At 46.8% G+C, this 24,351-nt stretch overlaps 1 protein-coding gene across 2 annotated transcripts in view; it reads right to left on the bottom strand.

Annotated features, from left to right (window-relative positions):
* The window catches only part of LOC108159839 (protein FAM13A), a 29,216-nt gene that overhangs the window by 1,824 nt on the left and 3,041 nt on the right, over positions 1–24,351 (bottom strand). Inside the window, exons 1-2 of one of the 2 annotated variants that reach the window (XM_017293429.2) lie at positions 8,703–9,260; positions 1,098–2,888 (exon numbers count right to left, since the gene is read on the bottom strand). In XM_017293429.2, coding sequence (XP_017148918.2) covers positions 1,098–2,888; positions 8,703–8,732 — 1,821 coding nt within the window. In that variant the 5' untranslated portion in view covers positions 8,733–9,260. Of the gene's footprint in view, positions 1–1,097; positions 2,889–8,702; positions 9,261–24,351 lie in introns of those variants that run through there. The other variant, XM_017293430.2, reaches the window with a different exon arrangement.

Below are 24,351 nucleotides of genomic sequence, written 5' to 3'. Positions count from 1 at the left end.
CCAAAGGGCCCAAAACAGAAATAGAAATGAGAGTAGAACTTTCGTAAACAGTCGCAAGAGCAGAGAAAACATTGCATTATATGCACAATATGCCTCTGTCTGGGCGGAAAGGCAATTTTGTGGCTGCTCTAACCATTATATCCACATACATATCCTCCTATACTATCCTATCCTCCACCCCTAACCTTCCATACATCCAATCATTCTTGGCACAAACTCAATTTCGAGCGGATTCCTTTCGGCCCACCATGACAAACGTATCATTAATTTGTCAATCGAGAAAGATGCGCAGAAGAAGGAGGCCTGTCCTACCCAAATGCCATAAACACATTCATATTTGTGTGTCTGTGCTCTGCTATTGGAATATAAATAGATATCTCATAAAACACTTATATAATAGAAGCCTCCCCAAATTGGATAAAATACATTTGTGCGGGTTCTAGAAGCCATACCCTAGCTCTTGGGGATGTGCGATGAAAAATTGTAAATGAACATATTGATGTCTAATTTTGTTTTCCAAAAAGCTCTCTACCGATCATCCAGTATAAAATTATGAAAATATTCAAATTAAATAAAAAAGAAATGTCATAATCCCTATGAATAGACATATGAAATTGTGGCTATACTTTGGATAGTGATAAATCTATTTCGATTGATTTCTATCATAATATGGAAATACAATCTTTCCGCATAGCAAAGTATTTTCGATTCCAAATAAAAACCCCATTTAAAAGCACTCTTGTCACGGCATAAACACGTCGATCAACCGCCGAAATTCGGTTTTTTCCTCCCCAGACGAAATTGTTTGTGCTTGAGCGGAAAATTTCGTTTTGTTTTGCTGTTTTCCCGTGCGGCTGTGACAATGGGGCAAGATCAAAGTTATTGCCAAATTGCTAAACATGTCACTAGCTGCTGATGCCGCTGCTGCGTCGGCTGCTCTCGAGACAATCCACATACAACAATCGTGGATCTGTGGCTCTCTGACGTCTGCTCCACTTGTTAATTGCCATCAAAATCTGTGTCTGTCTCGTGACAAGAGTGCGCGAAAGAGATGGGGATGGTCGATGGAGGATGATCTAAAAGAGAGTGATCCGTACCTGCTCGATTTCAGCGAGTGTGGCTTTCATGCGCTCCAGCTTCTTGGCCGCCTCCTGGCACCCGGAGCCGCCGGCACCGCCACCTCCGCCCAGCTTGAGGCTGAGGGCAGCAATGGGATCAGTCTTGAGCTCGAGTCGCTCCTTCCGCAGCTTGCTCAGCTCGGCCAAGGCGTTCTTCACGTACTTGTCGTTGAGGCTCTCTGCCTGCGAGGGGCGATAGCCGAGCCGCTGTTCGAGTGCGTCCTCCAACTGGACGAGCTTCTTCTTGAGCACGGTGACCCGGCGGCCGATGGCCTTGAGGCGCTCCTCCGGCGTCTGGAAGGCCACCATCATGGCGGGGAGCACCTGCTGCATCACGTCGCGGGTGCGCATGTTCTCCAGCGAACTGAAAGCGCGCACCGCGTCCATCGTCTCCAGGCAGTCCATGTCCTCGCAGCCGTGCAGCTGCACGCTGGTTGCTTGCTTGGGCAGCGCTTGCGGATAGGGCATCACCTTGGCCAGCTGGGCGGCTGCATCGATGTTGCCGCCGACATGAGGTCGGGAGTGGGCGTAGCGTCGGCTTAGGACGGGGGCGGGCTCATCCCCTCGCTCCCACGGCAACGATTCCTGGGCCGAGGTGAGGTCCGGGTTCTGCTGCTGTTGGTGCTGCGGCGGCTTGGCCTTGACGGGTGTGGGCGTGGTGTCGTCGCTGCCCGCCGAGGGGCTCGTTGTGGGTGTGGGCGAGATGCTGGAGCTTCTCTTCGAAGTTTGCTGCTGGAGCTGTTGCTGGTGGAAGTCGATCAGATTGTTGTCGTTGTGATCCGACGCGGAGGAAGACGAGTTGGACTGCTGCTGTTGCGACTGCTGCTTCCTGCTGCTTATGAAACCGCGACGCTCGTACTTCAGGGCGGACAGGTCGTACTTATAGGCGTTCTGCTCGTCCCGCCTGGAGGGCAGATACTTGCCACCGACTCCTCCGCTACCGCTGCCCTTTTTGGTGACGCCGGACTTGCGGCCTGGTGGCAGACGGGACTTACAGAAGCGTTCGCTGCTCCTTCGGCGCTCGTGCTCGCACTCGCTGTCGTCACTGGCCTCCCGTTGCTGGCGGGCCGGACTGGTCTCCGAGCGCGGACGCTCCTTGGAGCCCTGGACGCTCTGGACCTCAATCGAGAGATTGGCCAGCGATGCGTTGTTCTCGCCGCCCTCCGGCTCCTGTGGCTGGGACTGGCCCTGGGACTGCTGTTCGCGCTCAAACTCCAGACAGTAGTTGGCGTAGCTGGCGGTGCGCTCAAAGTCCTCCGACGAGACGCGACGAATGACCTCGCATTGGGCCTCCAGCAGCTGGGCGGCCGCTGTCTTGGGGTCGCTGGGTGCGTGGCCCTGTGCTGGATCCGTGAGCAGCTCCTCGCTGTTGCTGCGCTGCAGCTTGCGGTCCTGTCCGAAGACGGAGCTGCTGTCGAGGCGCTCCTTGCGCTTGCGGGATGACTTCTGCCATTCCAGCGGATTGATGATCTCCGGGAGATAAGTAGAGTTGAACTTTGGCTGTGGGGCGGCGCTGTTCAGATGTTTCTTGGCGTCCGACGCCAAAGAAACTTTGGTCCTTTCGGGACTCTTCTGCTGGCGTACAACGACTGCTGCCTCATGGCACTGGGTGGGGGCCGCCGTGGGTGCGTGGGACGATGACGAGGAGGCTGACGATGATGAAGATGAATCTGAGACTGCACTGCCGCACGAGGCGGTAGACGATGATGAACCGGTGAGACGACTCAGGTCGTCTTCGTTCAGCCCAGTTGTGGGATGGCGCATGCCGCACTGCAAAGGGGGAAGAGAGAGGGAAATGGTGAGTAAAATTATTATATAAAGAACTAAAGAGGTAAATAATTAAACAGTTTCTCAAATGTCATACTATCCGCACCCTCTTTCCATTAAGTGAGTTAAGAAAGGTCTGGCACTACGTGTCGTATGAGTAATATTTTGTTAAAACATTTATTTTGTGCCCCGTCACGACCCATCATCAAGTGCTACCTCGAACCCCTTGAACTGGGCTTCGTCAATTGAAGAAAATCTTTCTAGTTTTCAGTTTCCAGATTCCAGTTTCCAGATGACTCTTATATAAGCAAAGACCACACCGCAGTGAGCCTCGAAGGCCAGGAGCGCTCACTGGATCTGCTCCGCATACATGGGGCATGAACAACCAGACCCCCCTCCACACGCGCCTCTCCGGGCTCTAATCGCAGACTGCTCGGCCAAGGACATCGGCCTAATTGTGGGGTGCGATGCCAATGCACATCACTGTCAGTGGGGAAGCACTGACACAAACGAAAGGGGTGAGTCCCTTTTCAGTTACTTACTGACCACTCAGATGGTCTTACTAAACCGGGGTAGTGATCCCACCTTTATCATTAAAAACCGCAAGGAGGTCCTGGACCTCACGCTTGCCTCTCATGAGATACAGCGTAACATTGTATCCTGGAGGGTCCTGGAAGAGCACTCCTTCTCGGACCACAGGTACGTGGAAACTGTCTTCTCCTTCTCAGTACCGAAGCCAGTCCGATTCCGAAACATCAGGCGGACAAACTGGACTCGGTACTCTGATCACCTCTGTCGTGTTCTCCCTGAGCCCCCATCTGAGGAGGAGTTCTCCACGGAGGCCACGACTCGTCTTCTTAAGATCTTTACCGACGCCTGCAATAAGGCGCTCGACAAAGCATGCCCCTCTGGCAAGAACAGAGGCCGGAAGAAACCTGAATGGTGGAATCCGAAACTGGGTGAACTCCGGAAAGCCTCCCGGAGACTCTTCAATAAAGCTAAGGCTGAAAACGTTGAGCAAAACTGGGCCGAATACAAGGCCAGTCTGTCAACCTACAACAAAGAACTTAGAAAAGCCAAACGCGCCTCCTGGCGTAAGTTCTGCAGCGAAATCGAGAGTAACTCAGAAGCCTCACGCTTGCGCAGAGTTCTCTCGAAGACAACACCCACCCTGGGCTACTTGAAGAACACCGACCAGTCGTGGACTACGTCCAGCGAGGAGTCGCTAAATCTTCTCCTAAATACCCACTTCCCTGGCTGCGATGAAAACAGACCCAACTACCTCGCGCCTCCTTCTGTCGCCTCAAATGCCATCTTGGGACTGCTAAGCCAGGAAAACATTTCCTGGGCGATCAGAAGCTTTAAACCCTACAAGTCCGCGGGGCCAGACGGCATTTTCCCTGCCCAACTGATTCACGCGGGACATAAAGCCATTAACTGGCTCAAAATAATTTACGAGGGAATCTTCTCCCACGGGTGCATTCCTGACACCTGGCTTCAGACCAAAGTCGTATTCATACCCAAGGCAGGCAAGCCCTCGCACACTGCCCCAAAAGATTTCAGACCCATAAGTCTATCGTCTTTTCTTCTAAAGGCGATGGAGCGGCTCCTGGGGCTGCATCTAACGGCGTGCATTCCGTCCAGTCTGATCTCAGACTCCCAGCATGCCTATCGGAAGGGAAGATCCACCGAAACGGCCCTACACTCGATCACATCGATCATCGAAGCATCCCTTAATTTTAAGGAGTACTCCATAGTAGCCTTCCTCGACATAGAAGGCGCCTTTAACAACATCCTTCCGACCGCCATCACGGGCGCACTGACGGATCTGGGCGTTGACTCCAGGACGGTGAGCCTGATCGATCAGATGCTACAATGCAGGACGGTTGAGGCATCACTGGGGACGTCAACGTGTACCAGATTTGTCAGCAGAGGCACACCGCAGGGCGGAGTCCTCTCGCCCCTCCTATGGAACGTGGCAGTGAACACACTGCTGCGGGAGATAGAGGGGGGTGGCTGCCGTGTGGTGGCGTACGCGGACGATGTTGCCATAGCATTCTCCGGAAAATTTCCGCAGACATTGTGTGAGTGCATGACAAGTACTCTCACGAAAATGTCGAAATGGGCAGACAAATGCGGGTTAGGCGTCAACCCGTCTAAAACGGAACTGGTGCTTTTCACTAGGAAGTACAAAGTTCCGGTACTGATTCCCCCAAGACTATGTGGGGAAACGCTAGTCTTCAGCAACAACGCCAAGTATCTTGGCCTAATCCTCGATAGAAAGCTCGATTGGAAATTGAGCATAGAGGATAGAGTAAAGAAGGCCACAGTGGCCCTCTATACCTGCAGGAAAGCCATCGGACTAAAATGGGGAATGACCCCCTATATAGTTCGGTGGCTCTACACCGCCATCATACGACCAATCATGCTCTATGGAGTGGTGGTATGGTGGCCAGCCTTGGACAGAAGGACATGCCTCAATAAACTCAGCAGAGTTCAACGCATGGCAGAGCTATGCATAACTGGCGGGCTACGCACTACTCCAGGGGAAGCCCTGGATACTGTATCCCCAGTGATCACCTCTCGACGCCCTTCCAGGTATCAATCCCATCTAGGGAGGACTGGGAGATGGGCGAACCAGGACCTGCAAACGCGGTCCACTTCTACACTGATGGCTCAAAGCTAGACGGCCGCGTGGGAGGCGGAGTCTACTGCAGCGAGCTGAACATCAGTCATTGCTTCAGGCTCCCGGATCACTGTAGTGTGTTCCAAGCGGAGGTTGAAGCCATCAAGGAGGCCATTTCGATTGTCTCCAAATTACTTCTAGATACGCACTTAGTGTGCGTCTTCTCGGACAGCCAAGCAGCTATCAAAGCTCTAGGCTCAATATCGTCGAACTCAGCGACTGTAAATGACTGCCGCAGGTCTCTGCACGAGATCGCAGAGCAGTTAGATCTCTTCCTTATATGGGTCCCCGGCCACAGGGACATCGAGGGGAATGACGCCGCCGACGAGCTAGCCAGGCAGGGTACTACGATTCCTCTCCTACCGGAGAGGGAGCAAGTAGCGATGCCCTTGGCTACCTGCAGGCTCCTAACGCACGAATTGTTCGAGCAAAATGCCAATAGGAGATGGCAGCAAACCGTTTCCTGTAAAGTCTCAAGATTGATATGGCCATATCTATCGAAGAAGCGCTCAGCAGAGCTGTATAAACTCAGCAGAGCACAGTGCTCTGCAGTTACTAGAGCCATTACGGGACACTGGCAGATCGGCACTCACGCGTCTAGACTGTCAATCCCTCATAACGACTTCTGCAGGAGTTGTCGCGACGAGGAGGAGGAGGAATCGGTCCCCCACTTCTTCTGCCACTGCCCAGCCCTTGGAAATCGTCGTCTTCGTATTCTCGGGGCCGCTTTCCTCACGGACATTTCGGACCTGTCCGTAATCAAACCAGGGACCTTGTCCAAATACATCCAAGCCACCGGATGGGACTGCCCTTAACCTGCAGTAGTATGCTCTCACGGTTCGGGCAACGCGAAGGGGCACATGCCCATGCGGCAACACAACGGACCTTTTATAGGTCCAAGTGAGCTTGGGGGCGGGAGGCTCTTACCCCCCCCCCTCCCGGCTACCGCCTTAACCTAACCTAACCTAAGCAAAGACTATACAATACCAAGAGGTTGCATGAGGAACAAATGCTTTTTATACCCGATACTCAAAATGAGTATTGGGGTATATTAGATTTGTGGTAAAAGTGGATGTGTGTAACGTCCAAAAGGAATCGTTTCCGACCCCATAAAGTATATATATTCTTGATCAGCATCAATAGCCGAGTCGATTGAGCCATGTCTGTCTGTCCGTCTGTCCGTCCGTCCGTCTGTCCGTCTGTCCGTCCCCTTCAGCGCCTAGTGCTCAAAGACTATAAGAGCGAGAGCAACGATGTTTTGGATCCAGACTTCTGTGATATGTCACTGCTACAAGAATATTTCAAAACTTTGCCCCGCCCACTTCCGCCCCCACAAAGGTTGAAAATCTGTGGCATCCACAATTTCGACGATACGAGAAAACTAAAAACGCAGAATCGTAGAAGATGACTATATCTTCTAGAGTGCAAAATCTGAACCAGATCGTATAATTATTATAGCCAGAATCAAGAAAACAATTTAATTTTTTCTCGCCCTGTCTCTCTCTAACACACACGTAGCATAGCCGGCTTTGCTTAGAGTAAAACATTAGCGCCTAGATCTCAGAGACTATAAAAGCTAGAGCAACCAAATTTTGTATCCACACTCCTAATATATCGGACCGAGACGAGTTTTTTTCAAAATTTCGCCACACCCCCTTCCGCCCCCGCAAAGGATGAAAATCTGGGGATATTCACAAATCTCAGAGACTATTAAGGCTAGAGTAACCAAATTTGGTATCCGCACTCCTGTTAGATCTCACTATAAAACGTATATCTCAAAATTTCGCCCCACCCCCTTCCGCCCCCACAAAGGACGAAAATCTGTTGCATCCACAATATTGAGGATACGAGAAAACTAAAAACGCAGAATCATAGATAATGATCGTATATATCAGATTGCTGAATCTGGATCAGATCAGATCATTTTTATAGCCAAAAGGAACAAATCAATTTGCACTGGCTACGCAGCACCCGACGTCACGCTCAGACTGATTTTCTATCTCTCTATCTCACGCACTCCTTGTCGTGTCGTTTAATATTAGCGGCGTCTGCCGGAGGAGAGATATACTGACTTAGTATCGGGTATAACTGTAGAGTTGCGGTGTCCGCAGCAACTCACAACGTTCCCCCTCGTTCAATTTTCGTTTGACGCTTCATGGTACGGGCGCGCGGGCCTAGTACTTCAATTCTCTTTTACGCTACCTTCGCCTCCGAAATGCTACTCGGCTTCGTCAATGCCTCGGTCAGCGTCGAGTCGGTGTGAAAGCATGTCAGTGCTGCGTGCCGAAACCGTAGGGCAGCGAGGTCGCTGATGTCTTTGGCGCGGCACAGTGGGGACTCAGCCGAAATAGTAAAAAAATTGTATGAGTGCTTTAGATAAATTTAATGTACGCATCCAATAGAGTTTTCCAATCGAATTTTCAAGATAGTTTTAGTTTAGGAGATATAAGCACTCAAAGTTTAACATTTTTTCAGTGTGCAAATATTTATTGAACTCATATTCACTAACTAATTTAGCAAGCTGAGACGGTCAAAGGTCCCACTGTGCCGCTCCAAAGACATCGGCGATCCGCCCCCACCGCTTCGACGGTGCTGAGGCTCGAGAGTCCAGAATTATTTCGTTGCTGGTGAAGGCATTGCCGAACAGACGAAACCGATGGGCAGCGGGGTCGCGGTAGAGACGAAGTACAGGCGAAAAGGGAATTGAAACCCCGCGCGCTCCCTCGTGCCTTTTGGGTCTTAATGTTAGGACCCGCCATAGAACAGCTTTTTGGTCGCTCATGCAACATCTTGGTATTGTATAGTCTTTGATATAAGTCACACACGATCCTCCATAAATAATTCATAGACTTTGGTCGGAAAAAGTCAGCTTTCCTTCAGTAACCAAAGAAAAATCAAAGTTTCTTTGCGACTTGTGTAATCAAATGATGAAATAATAAATTGGATCAATATTGAATGTTGACTAATTGAAGAAAAATGTAATCAAATAGCTATTCAATAATTTGAATGTATAAATACCTAACGACATTTGACATTTGAATGAATTTATTAAATAATTTAAGCACATTTTGGATTACCAAAGAGATTCTTAAAGTATTATAAAAGAAGAATATATTATTCTGTATATTTACCAAAAAATATGTAATAATTCTGGGCGTCATTTTGGTATGGTTTAATAATAATATAAATTTATATGTAGGTTGGTTGGTTGGCTAATCTCTATGGGAATCAGTCTAGCGGTGGGCTTGGGATTATCACAAGAATTATTGCACTCGAGGCGCCTCGATCACGTTCAATCGCTTGAGTTGAATATACTTTGGTCCGTATAATCTTATAAATGTAATAAAAATGTCATCGCTTGAATTACGCTCATAAATTTCAATTGAATTTAATTGAATATTTTCTTTCCCGGTCCTTTCTTTTTTTTTTTTTTTGGTAAAACACAGTATTGTCTTCTCCTTTATGTTTAAAACAGACTACATGTCTCTGGATCTTGTGTTTGTTTTTACAAGATTTTCTTTCGATAATTCACCTATATTAATTATTTTTCTTTTGGGCTTTTGGCGTTGGACGTTGCCGCTGCCGACCGCACGGTGGAGAAGGAGGAGGAAGAGGAGAGAACCGTTTGCCGTTGCTTTCTCTGGGCGCACCGAATTACTATTAAATTGATTTCAGCCCCGACCTCGGGAATTATATGCGAAAATCTCGAGAGCCAAGCAGCAGCAGCAGTGGCAGAGTGATAACTTGGGAGAGCGGGAGGGAGAGAGCGCGCCTGCGCATGGCCAATGTTATTGTCGATCGCTGCAGCGCCTGCTGTGGGGGTGAGCAGGAGAGAGAGATAGAAGGTGCGAAAATGAAATGCAAACAGAGCAGAATTTGTCCAAGCAAGACGTATCAATACAAGGTGAGGTATTCTTATAAAGCTCTCTAGCGGTAGTCGCCTACTTGTATAGTTGCAGCGCATTCACACGAAGAGCACAGAGAGAGCGGCGAATCATCTCACCTTGTATTCAATACAACTTTTGTGTGCTTTTCTTACCGTTACTCTCTTCCGCTGCAGACACTAGACATGGGCAGACAATAGGGGGCTTCTCTGTATGTGTGTTTGTGTTTGTTTGAGAGTTCAAAAATAAATCTGGCACTTGGGGCGCACAAAATTAGCAGGAGCTCCACACTTTATGGTCATATTAATGAAATGAATTAGTTTATTCAATTGTTTACTCCCCCGTGTGCACCGACAGAGCAAACAGCCGATGCGGTTCAAGCGCTGTTATCGATTGATCGAACGGCATTTTGGCACTCGTTAAAGCTCTACGTACAGGTAGCGGCACTTCAGCATACAAAACGAAAACAACCGAAATAAAAGTGTCAACGGTGTGTACATATGTACATACACAAATACTTGTTCAAGAATAAATTTCAAGTGCAATGTCACGGCAGATCAATGCAGCAGCAGAGCAGAGGCAAAAGCAGAACTGCAGCAGAGCAGCGCAGCAGCGCCTGGAACACTGACTGTCTGGCCTCTCTCTCTGTCTGCTTCTGCCTTCACTGAGTCATCTCACTCTCTCTCTTCTAGGTTAACCGAATTTCAGACAGACAGATAGCATCTCCCCTGGAGTCTGTGCGTGTGTCAATCAACTCTTTCGTCAGCCAGAACGCCACAAACCAATTGAAGCCCTCGCGCCCTCTGGTGACGTCAATGGAGAGCGTGATCGAAAGCTTACGGCAAAGCAAACATCGGCTTGGAAGGACTCCCACCCTCCTCTCCGTCTCCGTTGTGGAGGCGGCGCGTGCAAGGTATTTTCAACTGGAATTAGTTGTTATCAAATTAATTAGACAACGGAAAGGGGAATTTGTTCGAGGTATTTTCTGGCGCAGACAGCGACAGGTTTAAAGCCTCATTTAAAATGATTTCTTCTTGAAGGTATACATTATTCAGCTGGCAAAAACCCTCTAGCTGAACCCTCCACGAGGGTGCCGGCTGGGCAATGGACACTGCATTATCCCGGGCGAGGATAATGCACTGTCGCTTGCCTTGCCCGGGGTAATGCAGTGTCTAGCTAAGGCTATGGTCCATCGTCTTCCCGATCTAAAGTCGGGGGAACTGAACCAAGGCCATGGCGAGAGGTGCCTGGCGGCCAGGCATAAAACGCTAGGGGGTGGTCCCCCCGGAAAACATTAACCGGTATGGACCTTCGGGCCAAACATGGAGGCTGGAAAGGAGCAAACACGGGTTGGGATGAGGAGCAATCCTCTCTGCGTGTCGCCAGCGGTCACACCTCGGGCATGGCGGGAGCAGGTCATGTCAGTTGTAATAATACTGCCACAAAAACGACGCGTTGCAGGGTGAGCCGCGCGGGTGCCGTTGTCGATGCAGACTCGGACCTGGAGAGCGTGCTATCCCTTAGCAAGACCGAAGAGGAAAGCCTTCTCCGCTCGCCGGAACCAGGTACCAGCTCCCTGCGTAGGGAAGGGCCGAAGCGTTCCAGGGAGGGGATGAAGGCAAAAGCTCAGTATAAGGCGGCCCTCAAGTTACTGAGCCGGCTCCAGGGCAAGGAGGATATCTCCCAAGAGGAGAAGTCCAAGCTAGCCTGGGCTGAGCAACGGGTACAGGAGGGCCGCGAATACTACGCGCAGTTGCCGCAGATGAAGGCAACAAACGGTGGATTCGCCAACAAGGTGGAGGAGATGTTGGCCACCAAGAGGCAACGCTCGATCGAGAGTGCTGCCAAAGACACTCCGGCGAGCAAGCGGCAACGCGGGCCCAAGGTGGCCACCCCCCAGCCCCAGACGAGGAAGCCGAGGCAGAAGGCCATGAGCGAGGTGTCCAAGAGACATCTCATTGTGGCCTTGATCGATCGCAGCGATGAGAACGGGAAGATGACGGCGGCGCAGTGGAAGTTAGTCCACGCGCAGCACGTCGAGGCACTGTTCTCGCGAATGGAGGAGGAGGACCCTAGCGCTCCCATGCCCACGTTCAATGGAGCGGGATGGCTGAACGGGGTCAAAATCCTCAAGTGCAACGACGACCCAACGCGGCAGTGGCTGGTGCAGAAGGTGCCCCTACTGGAAGCTCTGTGGGAGGTGGTAGCCTCCAAGCCTCCAAGCCTCCAAGCTGGAGGTGGTAGACAGGGTGCTGATCCCGTCCATACCAAAGGCGAAGGTGCTCTTCCCCATTGCTGTCCAGGGGGAGCGAGCACTGAAGCTGCTGCAGAGGCAAAATCCGGACGTGCCAACGGCTGATTGGAAGGTTCTGCATGCCGGTAGCCCACTACCCAACGAGGGGGGCCAGCACGTGATCCTCCAGATCAGCAAGGTGGCGGAGGACATCCTGTATCCCAAGTTCGGGAAGATGGCGTGGGGCGTAGGTAGCGTATACCTACGGCTGAAAAAGCGCCACCCCGAGGATAAAGATGCGCACACCCTCCAGGCAGGCGAGGTCGAGAAGGACCTAGGTCTGGAGACCATAGTGGAGGCCGCCCAGGGTCTTGTGCTGGACGACTCGGAGGAGGAGGAAGACGGTGACGGTGACCTGACAATCATAGTCAACCCGTTGTGCGAGGTTGAGGCACTAAGGGTGCTGCAACTCAATCTCCATAAAAGCAAGGTAGCGTCGGCGGAGCTCCTCATTCCCATGGAGCAAGGGCCCGCCGACATAGCTTTAGTCCAGAAGCCGTGGATTTCGTCAGGCAACTCTGTGGCCGGACTAAAGTCCTCAAATTACAGCCTTCTCTACTCAACATCGGTAAGCAGGAACAGAACCGCCGTCCTCGTACGGAAGGGAATCCATGCTCATCTTATGTCTCATTACAGCACGGATGACCTGACGGTGGTGATGCTGGAGAGCGAGGAAAAGCGCCTAATGGCAGCTTCCTGCTACATGGCACACGACAGGCCCGCCCCGCCGGAAGAACTTTGGAGTCTGGTGACAGAAGCCGGCTCCAAAAATCTCCAACTCCTCATCGGTGCAGACGCCAACGCCCATCACAATGTGTGGGGAAGCCCTGACACCAACGATAGAGGTGATTCACTCCTAGACTTTATCTTATCCACTAACTTAGATGTAGCAAACGTGGGGGAGGAACACACCTTCCCACCTCGTCAAACGTGCTAGACCTAACTCTTGTCACGGGAAAGAGTACCTTGGTATCTGACTGGAGAGTCCTCGAAAGACCATCCTTCTCAGGTCATAAGTACATTCAGTTCAAGTGCGAATTCAAACACTCTTTGAAGATAACAGTCTATAGAAACCCCCGAAACACAAACTGGGTAAAGTTTAAAAAGACTGTTACTTCGAAGCTCGCGAGTCCGGGCTCATTGAAATCCGCGGAGGATATAGAGAAGTCCCTAAAGACCCTATCCATCGCCTCAGTTAACGCCTACCATGCATCGTGCAAACCCTCGAGAACGAAGAGGAGGTCCAAGCCACTCTGGTGGAACCGAGATCTCTCTCTCCAAAGGAACAACCTCAAGGAGTTCTTCAAGATCGCCAAACAAGCGAACGAAGATATTGTCAATGAGGAATATAAAATCCTACTTAGGAGCTACAAGAAGGAAATACGTAAGGCACAAAGGAACTCGTGGAGAAACTTCTGCTCCAACATTGAGAAAGTGCCCGAAACCGCTAGGCTCCGGAAGCTGCTCTCAAAGCAGCCCACAGTACAGAGCCAACTAAAACTAGACAACGGACAGTGGACAGAGGGCAGTAAAGAAGCCCTAACAGCACTAATGGAGGCGCACTTCCCTGGATGCACCGAGGTCACTGACGCCAAGGAGCATCAGGACCTAGCAACTGAAGAACAGCACCCCCCAATAGGTCTGTTAACCACTAAGAGAATCCACTGGGCCATAGACTCCTTCGCGGCCATAAAAGCACCAGGACTGGACGGGATATTCCCAGCCATGATGCAGTTGACCAAAGAGGTTATTACCCCATGGCTCTTCGCAATATACTCAGCATGCCTAAGTACGGGCTATATCCCCATCCAATGGAGAACCTCGAGGGTTGTCTTCCTCCCTAAGGCAGGAAAGTGCAGCCACGTGAGTCCCAAGGATTACAGACCGATAAGCCTTACCTCCTTTCTACTAAAAACACTAGAAACGCTGTTGGATTTACACATCAGGAATGAGGTAGGGGGACTGATGTCAATAAACCAACACGCCTACACCAAGGGGAAATCAGTGGAGACGGCACTACACTCGCTAGTAGCCACCATCGAGAGCGCCCTTCACAACAAAAAGTATGCTTTGGGAGCATTTGTGGACATCTCAGGAGCATTCAACAACGTGGCAACAACCGCAATAACAAGTCGCCTAGAAGCGAATAACATACACCCTGCAATCAACGTCTGGATCAAAAACCAGACGGGTGCAATCGGAGTGGGGCACCGCTTCCATGGTAAAGGGGGCACACAGAGGCACACCTCAAGGTGGAGTCCTATCGCCACTACTGTGGAATTTGGTGGTCGACGACCTCATTAAGAGATTTGAAAGGAAGGCCCCAAAAATAACAGCCTATGCAGATGACATAAGCATACTTATTACGGGTGTATGTCCATCGACCCTCAGCTCCATAATGGAACGTACACTCAGGGAGATACGTGAGTGGGCGGAAGAGGTAGGACTCAGTATCAACGCGGACAAGACGGACCTCATCCTCTTTACCAAGAGGTACAAGGTACCGATATGGACCCCCCCGAAAATTGAACAAACTAGGCTGACTCCAAAATCACAGGTGAAATACCTAGGCACAGTACTGGACAGCAAGCTGGCATGGAGGCCCAATGTAGTGGAAAGGGTGAAGAAGGCTACCATTGCGCTTTATGCATCCAAGAAGATGCTCAGCAGCACATGGGGCCTGTCACCTGCTCTAATGCACTGGATCTACATCTCGGTGGTGCGACCAACTCTGCTGTATGGAGCCTTAGTGTGGTGGCAGGCTATTGAAAAGAAGACATACCATAAGCTTATGGAAAAGACTCAGCGACAGGTTTTGCTCTGTATTACAGGGGCGCTGAGGTCAACCCCAACAAAAGCACTCGAAACTATACTCGGAATCGCCCCCTGGACATTCACGCTCGCCTGATTGCGGGAAAGGCAGCACAACGCCTTATAGTATCAGGAAACCTATCCATACAAGGATACGGGCACAGTTCAATTGGCAGGGACATGACCAGATCAACTGATTACATGACCCCCCAAACTTGCCTTGACGTCAAAACAACCACATCTTTGGGACCTGAAGACTGGAAAATTGGAAGGGACCAAACTGAGCACCTCAATATATACACAGACGGCTCCAAGATGGAAGGAGGAGTAGGAGCGGGCCTATACTGTACAGACCCTGAGATAAGGCTGTCGTATAAGCTACCGGACCAATGCAGCATATTCCGGGCAGAAGTTTTTGCCATCGGGAAGGCAGCGGAGGTCGCTCTTCTAACAGAACGAGCACACGATGCGGTCAACCTATTCGTCGACAGCCAAGCGGCGATAAGATCCATGCAGTCGTCCGCGGTCAGTTCCAGAAGTGTCTTGGCGAGCAGGGAGGCATTAGACATCCTAAGCACGACAAAGACAGTGCGGATCTATTGGGTTCCCAGCCACCAGGGCATCGAAGGAAACGAAGCGGGGGACGTACTAGCTAAGGAAGGCGTCGGGCTGGAGAATAGGAGAACCGAGAACGTGCCTGTCTCCCTTAGAACGCTGCAATGCGATCTAGAGAAGCAGGCTAGAACACAGACTGATAACAGGTGGAACAGTACCACCACCTGCAAAACCTCGAAGATAATGTGCAAGGAACGCAACGAGAAACTTAGCCACTACCTACTGCACCTACCACGAAAAGACTGTAGATTGCAAGTGGGAATACTTACAGGTCACAGTCTGGCTGCTGCACATGCAGCTTAGCTAGGCATCACCAACAGAGACATTTGTAGGAAATGTGATGAACCTGGGGCTATCGAAATCTGCTACTGTCCGGCTCTCTCAAGGGCAAGGAGGAGATACCTGGGCGCCCCAGTGCTGGCATCACTGGAAGATGCCTCCAAAAGGACGCCACAGGAACTGCTGGCCTATGCTAAAAACACCTCGATTCTCGGGGACTTTACGGCACCACTTGGCCAATCATCTGGCATTTGTGGCGGACAGCAGCTGCCGAATGAATTGTCACAGAAATGTGCTTTTGTTTTCAGATAAAGATATCTAATAGGCCATGTTTTCCCACAAAAACCAATGGGACGGGGAATAATCGATAAGAATCTGTCGTCATGAAGTATTTATGGACACAACTATAGAGGAAGGTACAATGGTATTAGGAATTACAATTCTGATGAAAGCAATCGACTCTTGAGCTGAGAGAGCTTTCGAATAGTTTCCTCTCTCGTGTATTATCCACTTTCACTAGGAGAAGTTCAGGTCAAAATGAAGTACGGAATCCGCTTCCACATTCCGGCACCGAATCCCATTCCAAAAGCGAAGAAGGTCGCATAATTGACACAATAAATGGTGGAGTACTAGCCACGCGCTGAAGCCAAAATGTTTACATGCAAAAACGGAACGAAAACAAAGTCAGGGGCACAATGGCATGGGATTTATGGGGCTTTTGTCGAGTGGGGGGTTGACTGCTTAACAACAGGCCACACAGCCCAGGGGAAGCCGTGTCCGTCTCACGGAGATGCTAAAAATGGACCACGCGGCATATGAGCGATCCCTCGCAGCCACAGAACCGGTAGCAAACCGGTGACTGACTGCAACGCAACCCAAGATACATACAGCCCAAGATATCACGCTCTTGTTCCGCCCGAATCCATTATTCTCTCTATTATTCTATGGCTCTCCCTATCAGAGTGGGTCGGATTGGGTTAGCAGTTTCAGTTTTCGCCTAAATTGTATCAACAATTTTGATATGACGCTAGCTTTTAGGAAGGTCTCTCGAAATGGGGCTTTCTATACTCGTAAACACGACTAGCCCCAGCGCTAGCCTTAGCCGTAGCCGTAGCCATGTTGAAATTTCATCAATTCAAGTGCCTCGGAGCTTGGGGTTCGGGAATTTGGTAACCGAGCAGTTGACAGAGCACTAATGACTGTTTACGGGTATTTTCCGCCATCACTTAGCTTTATTGATTTCCCTATAGTTTGTCTGTGAAAGTGCTAAATTATACATTTGGTATCTGTTCAGTGCACTTTCTTTTAACTAATGAACATTTTAGAGTCTAGAGTAATCTACAAGACATTTAGTTGTCTAAGGTCTACTGTTAAAGGTATATGGTCTAGACGTCTGATTAAAGCAATCTGTAAGGAACATTATAATCTTAGGAATGGGATCGAAACTGATTTGAGGAGTGTGAGGAAAGAACGTGAAGAACCTTCTCAAAGAGCCTTATCCGCTTCCCGACTATAGCTCGTTCGGTCATCATTCATTTCCGAATGAATCATTCCCTGAATGATAAGATACGGGGAGAACGATCAACGAGAACACTGATACGATAGATAGTGTGTTAAATTTATGTACTTCCTCGGGAATTTCGACCATCTCGAGTGCTGCCCCCTCTCCGTTCTATTTTAGGCAATCGGAAAAATCAATGAAATCAAGAAACAATTTCATTCTTTCTCCACCGCAAATCGCATCAATCACTGTGCTATCGACTAAACAAGTGACTATCTGGCTAATGGTACCAATCGCTCTCTCGACCTTCTTTCACCCTACCACTAGGCCACCCCCCTACCTACCAACCACTCACTTATGTACATCAATCTGTCGGTTAACGTCAGCCACATGTTGCGAGCTTCTGGTTTCGCTGCAGTTTGAGGATTGCGCAACGGTAAGCGGAACCACTCAAAGAACGCATCAAAGAGGCAGGTCAGAGGTCAGGAAGAGACCTGCTGTCATTCCCAGTCATTCCGAGTGTGGAAATGTCAGTTGGAAGTGGAATATTACGCGAAATGCAAATGCGAACACACACACACAGAAATGTAATGAAGCGTGCCGCCGAAAGCAAAAGTAAAAGCAAATGCAAAAAACACCGAAAACAAAGGTAAACGAAGCAAAATGAAAAGGTGGCGAAAGGGAGGGGAGTGGGAGGCATAATTTGCCCAGTAAAAATCTAACAAAATCTGAAAATACATATGCCGCACTTTGTATACCCTCTAATAACACCAGTAACACTAACACTGTATTTAAATATCTATAAAATGCTATCAACTTTAAAATAATTCCAGCTCTGTCCTTTGCATATCGTTTGTCCAAAAAGTATACGACTCTTTCTAGAAAGGCTATGCAAATTGAATGACAAATGAGGGAAAAGGTGAGCAAAGAAAACCGGAAGGAAAGGCATGGAACGGTTGAAAATAAAACAAAAATAAACCCGCGTTCAAAAGAACTTTCATAATTATCGGGAATTGGCTTGGGAGTGAGGTATGGGATGCAATCAGATCCACAAACTAAATCTATTGCTGGGCAAAGTACAACCCACTCTTTCTCTCTCTTTGTCTCCGTCATTTCTCTCTCTCTCTCTCCTGAGGGATTTCAGCTTTTCTGACGTAATTACTGTTTGATCAACTTCTGTTGTTGTTTTTGTTATTGTTGCGTTTTCAATCAATTTACAAATTATATTCCTTTTTCTCGCTCACTTTTCATCCATTCCGTTCGCTTTTCGTTAAAATCAATCAATTTCAATTGATTACAAAATAAAGAGAACAAAGCCAACAACAACAAAAGATGGGAATTTCTTTTTCCAGTTTCGTGAACTTTGCCAACTCGTCGCATACACATACATATACATATACTATAAATATAAATATATAAATAATAAAGGAAGATGTATGTACGATGTGGGCACGATATTTGCCATAATTTACGAGCCATGCGAAATTTGAACAGGTTTTTGTGCCATTTAAAAGTTTCTTTTATTTGGTTTTGTTTCACTTTTAATTTAAAACACTTAAGTTTCGAAGCATATTCCCTTGAATTGAAATGCCTCGTTCTCTGCTCGGCGTGTATCAGATGACAATCAAGCCAAGAACACATGACTCGCGGCGAGGCCCGTGCCACACTCGTGACCAACTAAATGGACGAGACGCACAAACGACATATGTACATACAAATGATATATTATTAGAATGAATGCTGATCTTTGAAGGTATCTTTATCATAATCCATCTGTGGGAGTTTTTGGCTTAGAAAGCTTCAACTGTACTAAAACATACATATTCTAAAAGTCAATGCAATAATCAAACAGTTGTGTTAGATAAACCCTATATACAATTCCCTTTCCTATGCCTATAGATGGTACACTCGTCCATCCTCTTTCTTAAAATCCATCCAGTTCCAATCAATAACTATTGACATTCCCGTCGAGTCCAATGCTAATCCCCCGCTAATTATATTCCCATGGTGAAATTCGTTTAGTTTTGGGGTCTTTACAAACACAGTGTTCTCTGAAAATAAACGCAAACTGTTCAGTAGAGCAGGCCGCGTCGTGCGAAGTACAAATTTAAACAAACCTATAAATAACCCAGACAAAAATTGATCGTTTACACATTGAGCTCTCTGATAGCGCTCTAAAAATAGAGATTTTCACGCAATTTGTTCGATGATTTCGTTCGCTAATCCGTTTACTTGTTATTTGAGTTTGGCAGACGCCATAATCGACTTGTGCATCCTCAGACAGACACGACACTCCACGCTACTCCATGCCTCTCCATTCCCATTTCCATCTCCAGGCAACAAACCTTAATTGCCTTTACACGAAATTATTTATTCAAACTCAACTAAACAAAATAGTTTGTTTTTTGGGTCAACACGCCACGTCAGGGAATATGACATGACTATTGGAATTATCCTGGAAAGACGAAGGTGGCAAAGAGGGTGGGGGAGTGCCTGAAAGCAGGCAACACAATTCTTGCCACAACAATTTAGGAAAATACAAACAAAACGCTGGAAGGGAGAGGAAGCTTCACTGTGGCACTCTATTCTCTAAATGTATGTACAGCCATAATCTATGACTCAAACAGTAAACGAAGAAGAGCAGAGCAGAGCAACAAATATGTACAAATAAGTTGGAAAAAGGCAATAAACAAAGCGCACGACAAAAACAGAAAACAGAACAGAACAAAATGAATCGATGGAATGGGGAATGGGGAAGAAGGGGCAATGGCAATCAGACCAGGAATGCGAGTTTAATGGAAAAATCAGTGGCAAATGTTACCAAGATAACGTATTTTGTTTGTCATAGACAAATACGATATGCATACAATAAATGTAGGGTATTAATAGAGCTATTGTTTACGTAGTACTTGCAGAATTCATGGTGTATGAAGTAAGTATTTGTGTGAGTTGTGTAATAGATCGCAAATCGAATAAAATCTTTGCAAAAGCTTTCTACAGAGATCTGTCTCGATATATTCGGACCTTCTGCTTAATGCAGGTATTTTCCCGCCCACAATATGGATATTAGCAGGGGAAGGGGATTTTCTTGTCAACAGGCCAAAGCCAGCTCTGCCAGATGAGATTTTCTTTTTGGAAATTACTGGACGTCTGAAAATATGCAATGGTTGCCAGTGCCTGAAGTGATCCGATTACGTTGGCAACTTTTTCCATTGCCCTGGCCAAATGTGTTAATTCCTTTATGAGAGCGTAATAAGATCATAATAGTCTATGCATATATTTGACCAGCAATCAACCATAATTACGGCGGACAGGTGCGAAATATATACATAAATAAAGACGCCCAAAAGGTGAGGTGTAGATTACTATATGTTCTCTCTCTGAGAAAAATTTTTTATTTGAAAATATCATTAAAGTATTGTTTTCATTTGTGTGGAAATGCAAGTGGAGATATTTCTTCGAGTGAAGTTCAATGCACTATTTTGATGATAACAAAGCTACATACATATAGTGACATATCCATAATTCCCCACATCCCATACACATTATGTTTATGTACAATTCATCCACCCCATCCACAGAAGTAACAGGACCCCACTCAAGAATCAATAACTGTTTCTTCCCATACTCCAAGCTAGGGCCCCCCATAATATAAACAATGGACCACATTGTTTCATCAACATTAGAATCACGCCACTCTCGAGAAATCGATTCTTTAGAATCACGCCACTCATGAGGACCAATCAAAGCTAGACATAAAACCAAGGAGTATCACATTCCTAGCTCCGTCATGTAATGCAACGCCGATCGCCAGCAGTGGATGCCTTTCATCAAAGCCGACGCATCCCCAAATATCGATCCAGGCACGTACGCCACCGACACGAAGATGCAGCCGAGGAAAGCAACGACCGAAGCCAGAGTCGGGAGTTCCAAGAGAAGGGCTCATGGAAACTAGCCAGCAGCAGAGAGATCAGTTCCGTTTGAGACAAGCAGACCCAAAGTCAAGTCGGGGAATTCATTTAAATCTTGTGACATAAAGATATTTAAGTTGTAAAAATAAAAGTCTTTTTTGAAAAACTTAAAATCGAGTTGCGGATATTTAACTGGCGCAGTCGGTAGGATTTCGTTTAAAATTAACTCCTATATTTCGGTAATGGTCAGCTTGTGTAATTTCTAATTACTGTGATTACGTAATCCCGGAATCGTTAATAAAATTGTGAAATCCGCCAAAGAACCTATGTGTTACGAGCACATACGATTTGCAAAACTAAAATTAAGTGAACTGAAGTAAGCGGAGATAGTGATCCACCAAGAACAGTGAAACACTAAATACAAAATCAAAAAACTTACAAGTGAACCAAAATAAAGTTAAAAACTACTGAAAACAAAACAAAACCCAATCGAGCGAAATCCACTTGAACCAGGCACTGCTGTCGATCAGACAAATACCTGCCTATGACGGTTCATCTGAACAGCTAAGCTCATTTATCAAACGAATCGAATATGTATGCGGATTATATCCAACTGAAGATCTTCGCCAACAAAGGATCCTATTTGAAGCGACCGAGATCCAACTGTCAGGAGAGGCACAACGCATATCGCAAATGATACAACCCAACACGTGGCTCGAACTGAAGACGGCGCTGATCAACGAGTTCAAAAATCACACACCATATGAAGAACTCTTACGACAACTATACACCACCAGATTCAACGGCAGTCTTCGTAAGTTTATAGAAGAATTAGAGATAAAAGCATTATTAATAAACAATAAGCTAAACTTAGAAAACATACCAGAAAATAATGTCATTTATAAAAACGCTTTGAATTAAAGATGTCATTACTCGAAAACTTCCTGACAGAATGTTCATGACCTTAGCAAGAAAAGATATTACCACATTGTCTTATCTTAAGAAGGCAGCACAAGAAGAAGGATTGTACGAAGCTAGTACAACAGATTCAGGTACAAATAAAGATCAATCGAAATCGTCTCAATCAAATCGAAAGAATGTTGGAAACTATTATCCAAATTATAATACTACTAGCTATCACAATCAAACTCAGAGTTCATCTGGAACCGGTCAGACTAATCGAACAAATCAAAATCAAAATTCCCAAAATCCTGGATTATACAATGAGTTCAAAAATTCCTTGAATCAAGGTAGGGCTCAGAATCCATTCAATCAGCAAATATCTCAAAACCAAGCTAGTGGGAGTGGACCCAACCAACCTACTAAAAGAGGGAGGGAGAGCCAGAGTGGCCAAACGAAGATGGACGTAAATTTTCATCAAGCCGCCTCGGAAGAAACCGAGGAGGACCCTATATAAACATTACCATTAATAAAAGAATATTAAGGTGTATCGCTGACTCGGGATCATCGATCAACATCATGAAAGAAAATTATACAGATTCCGAGATAAAAGACGATATCCTTACGGTCCATACCATCAATGGACCTGTCCGTTTAACTAAGAGTATAATGAGGAATGCGAACAAAACATGTCCGTCCGAACAAAAGTTCTACATACATAACTTTTCCGAAAATTATGATATTTTATTAGGAAGAGAATACTTGATGGCAAGTCATCGATTACAGAAATGACACTGTAACACTAGGAGCTAGGTCGTACCCAATCATTCAGAGTGGAGAAGCTATTGAAGCCGGCAAGACCGCACAGAAGTGCACTGATCCCTCTACAAAAGAAGAGAAGATCGCACCTAAGTGCCTTGACCCATCTCCAGAGGGAGATCAATACTTCGCTTCCGCTCTAGACAGTGAATTAAGGGAATGTAATCAATTAAGATTGGAACACTTAAACGACGAAGAGAGGGAAGAGTTAAAGAAGGTCTTATATGAGTTTAAGGATGTGCAGTACAGAGAAGGTGACAATTTGACTTTCACAAGTACAATCAAGCACGAGATCAAACCTCAACATGAAGACCCGGTCTACAGACGACCATACAAATATGCCCAGATACATGATCAGGAGGTAAACCAGCAAATCAAAGATATGATCAGGCAGGGAATAATTCGAAAGTCGAATTCTCATTACTGCTCGCCCATATCTATGATTCCGAAGAAGATAGATGCTTCAGGAAAGCAAAAATATCGAATGGTAGTAGACTATAGAAGTCTAAATGAAATAACAGTTAAGGACAAATTCCCAACTCCACGAATGGATGAAATCCTAGACAAACTAGGTAAATGTCAGTATTTTACGACAATCGATTTAGCAAAAGGTTTCCATCAAATACCCATGGAACCTAGCTCAATCCCCAAAACTGCGTTCTCCACTAAGCATGGACATTACGAGTTCACTCGTATACCCTTTGGGCTAACGACTGCCCCAGCTACCTTCCAAAGATGTATGAACAATCTGCTAGAAGAGTTAATCTTCAAAGATTGCTTTGTATACTTAGATGACATCATTATATTTTCCACTTCATTGGAAGAACACTTGTTGTCACTAAGGAGAGTATTTGGAAAGTTGAGAGACGACAACTTGAAGCTACAAATGGATAAATGTGAATTCATGAAAAAGGAAACTGAATTCCTAGGTCATGTAGTCACTACTGAAGGAATAGTACCAAATCCAGGCAAAATCTCTGCCATTGTCAAATTTCCAATACCAGAAACGACTAAACAAATAAAGTCATTCTTAGGTCTGTGCAGGTTCTACAGGAAATTCATTCCTAATTTTGCAAACATAGCAAAACCCATGACACTCAGACTAAAGAAAGGAGCTGTCATAGACCCCAAGGAAGAAAAGTACGTCGAGGCATTTGAGAGACTAAAAGTACTCATCACCTCAGACCCTATCCTTGCGTTCCCAGACTTTGACAAAATGTTCACGGTAACAACCGACGCTAGTAACATAGCATTGGGAGCGGTTTTGTCACAAGAACACAAACCGATCTGCTACGCTAGCAGAACCCTAAATGAACATGAAATAAACTATTCAGCCATCGAAAAGGAATTATTAGCGATCGTATGGACAACCAAGTATTTCCGTTCATACCTGTTCGGTAGAACATTCGAGATACAAAGCGATCATAAACCCTTGATTTGGTTGAACAACCTCAAGGAGCCAAATATGAAATTACAAAGGTGGAAAATAAAACTGAATGAGTTTGATTTTAAAATGAAATATCTACCAGGCAAAGAAAATCATGTAGCTGATGCCTTATCAAGGGTAAAGATTAATGAAAATCTCCTTGGAGAAGCAACCAATAGCGTTGGTGCAACTGTACATAGCGCACAGGAAGACAATCTAAATCACATTGCTATCACGGAAAGAACAATTAACTATTACAATCGGCAAATTGAGCTAATAAAAGGCAATGAAGATAAGGTAGAAACAATTCGTTATTTTCACAAGCTAATCATCAAGATCAC

The sequence above is a fragment of the Drosophila miranda genome (genome assembly GCF_003369915.1).
Source record: "Drosophila miranda strain MSH22 chromosome Y unlocalized genomic scaffold, D.miranda_PacBio2.1 Contig_Y2_pilon, whole genome shotgun sequence".
Lineage (NCBI taxonomy): Eukaryota > Metazoa > Arthropoda > Insecta > Diptera > Drosophilidae > Drosophila > Drosophila miranda.
This window is presented reverse-complemented; position numbering and strand designations above follow the sequence as displayed.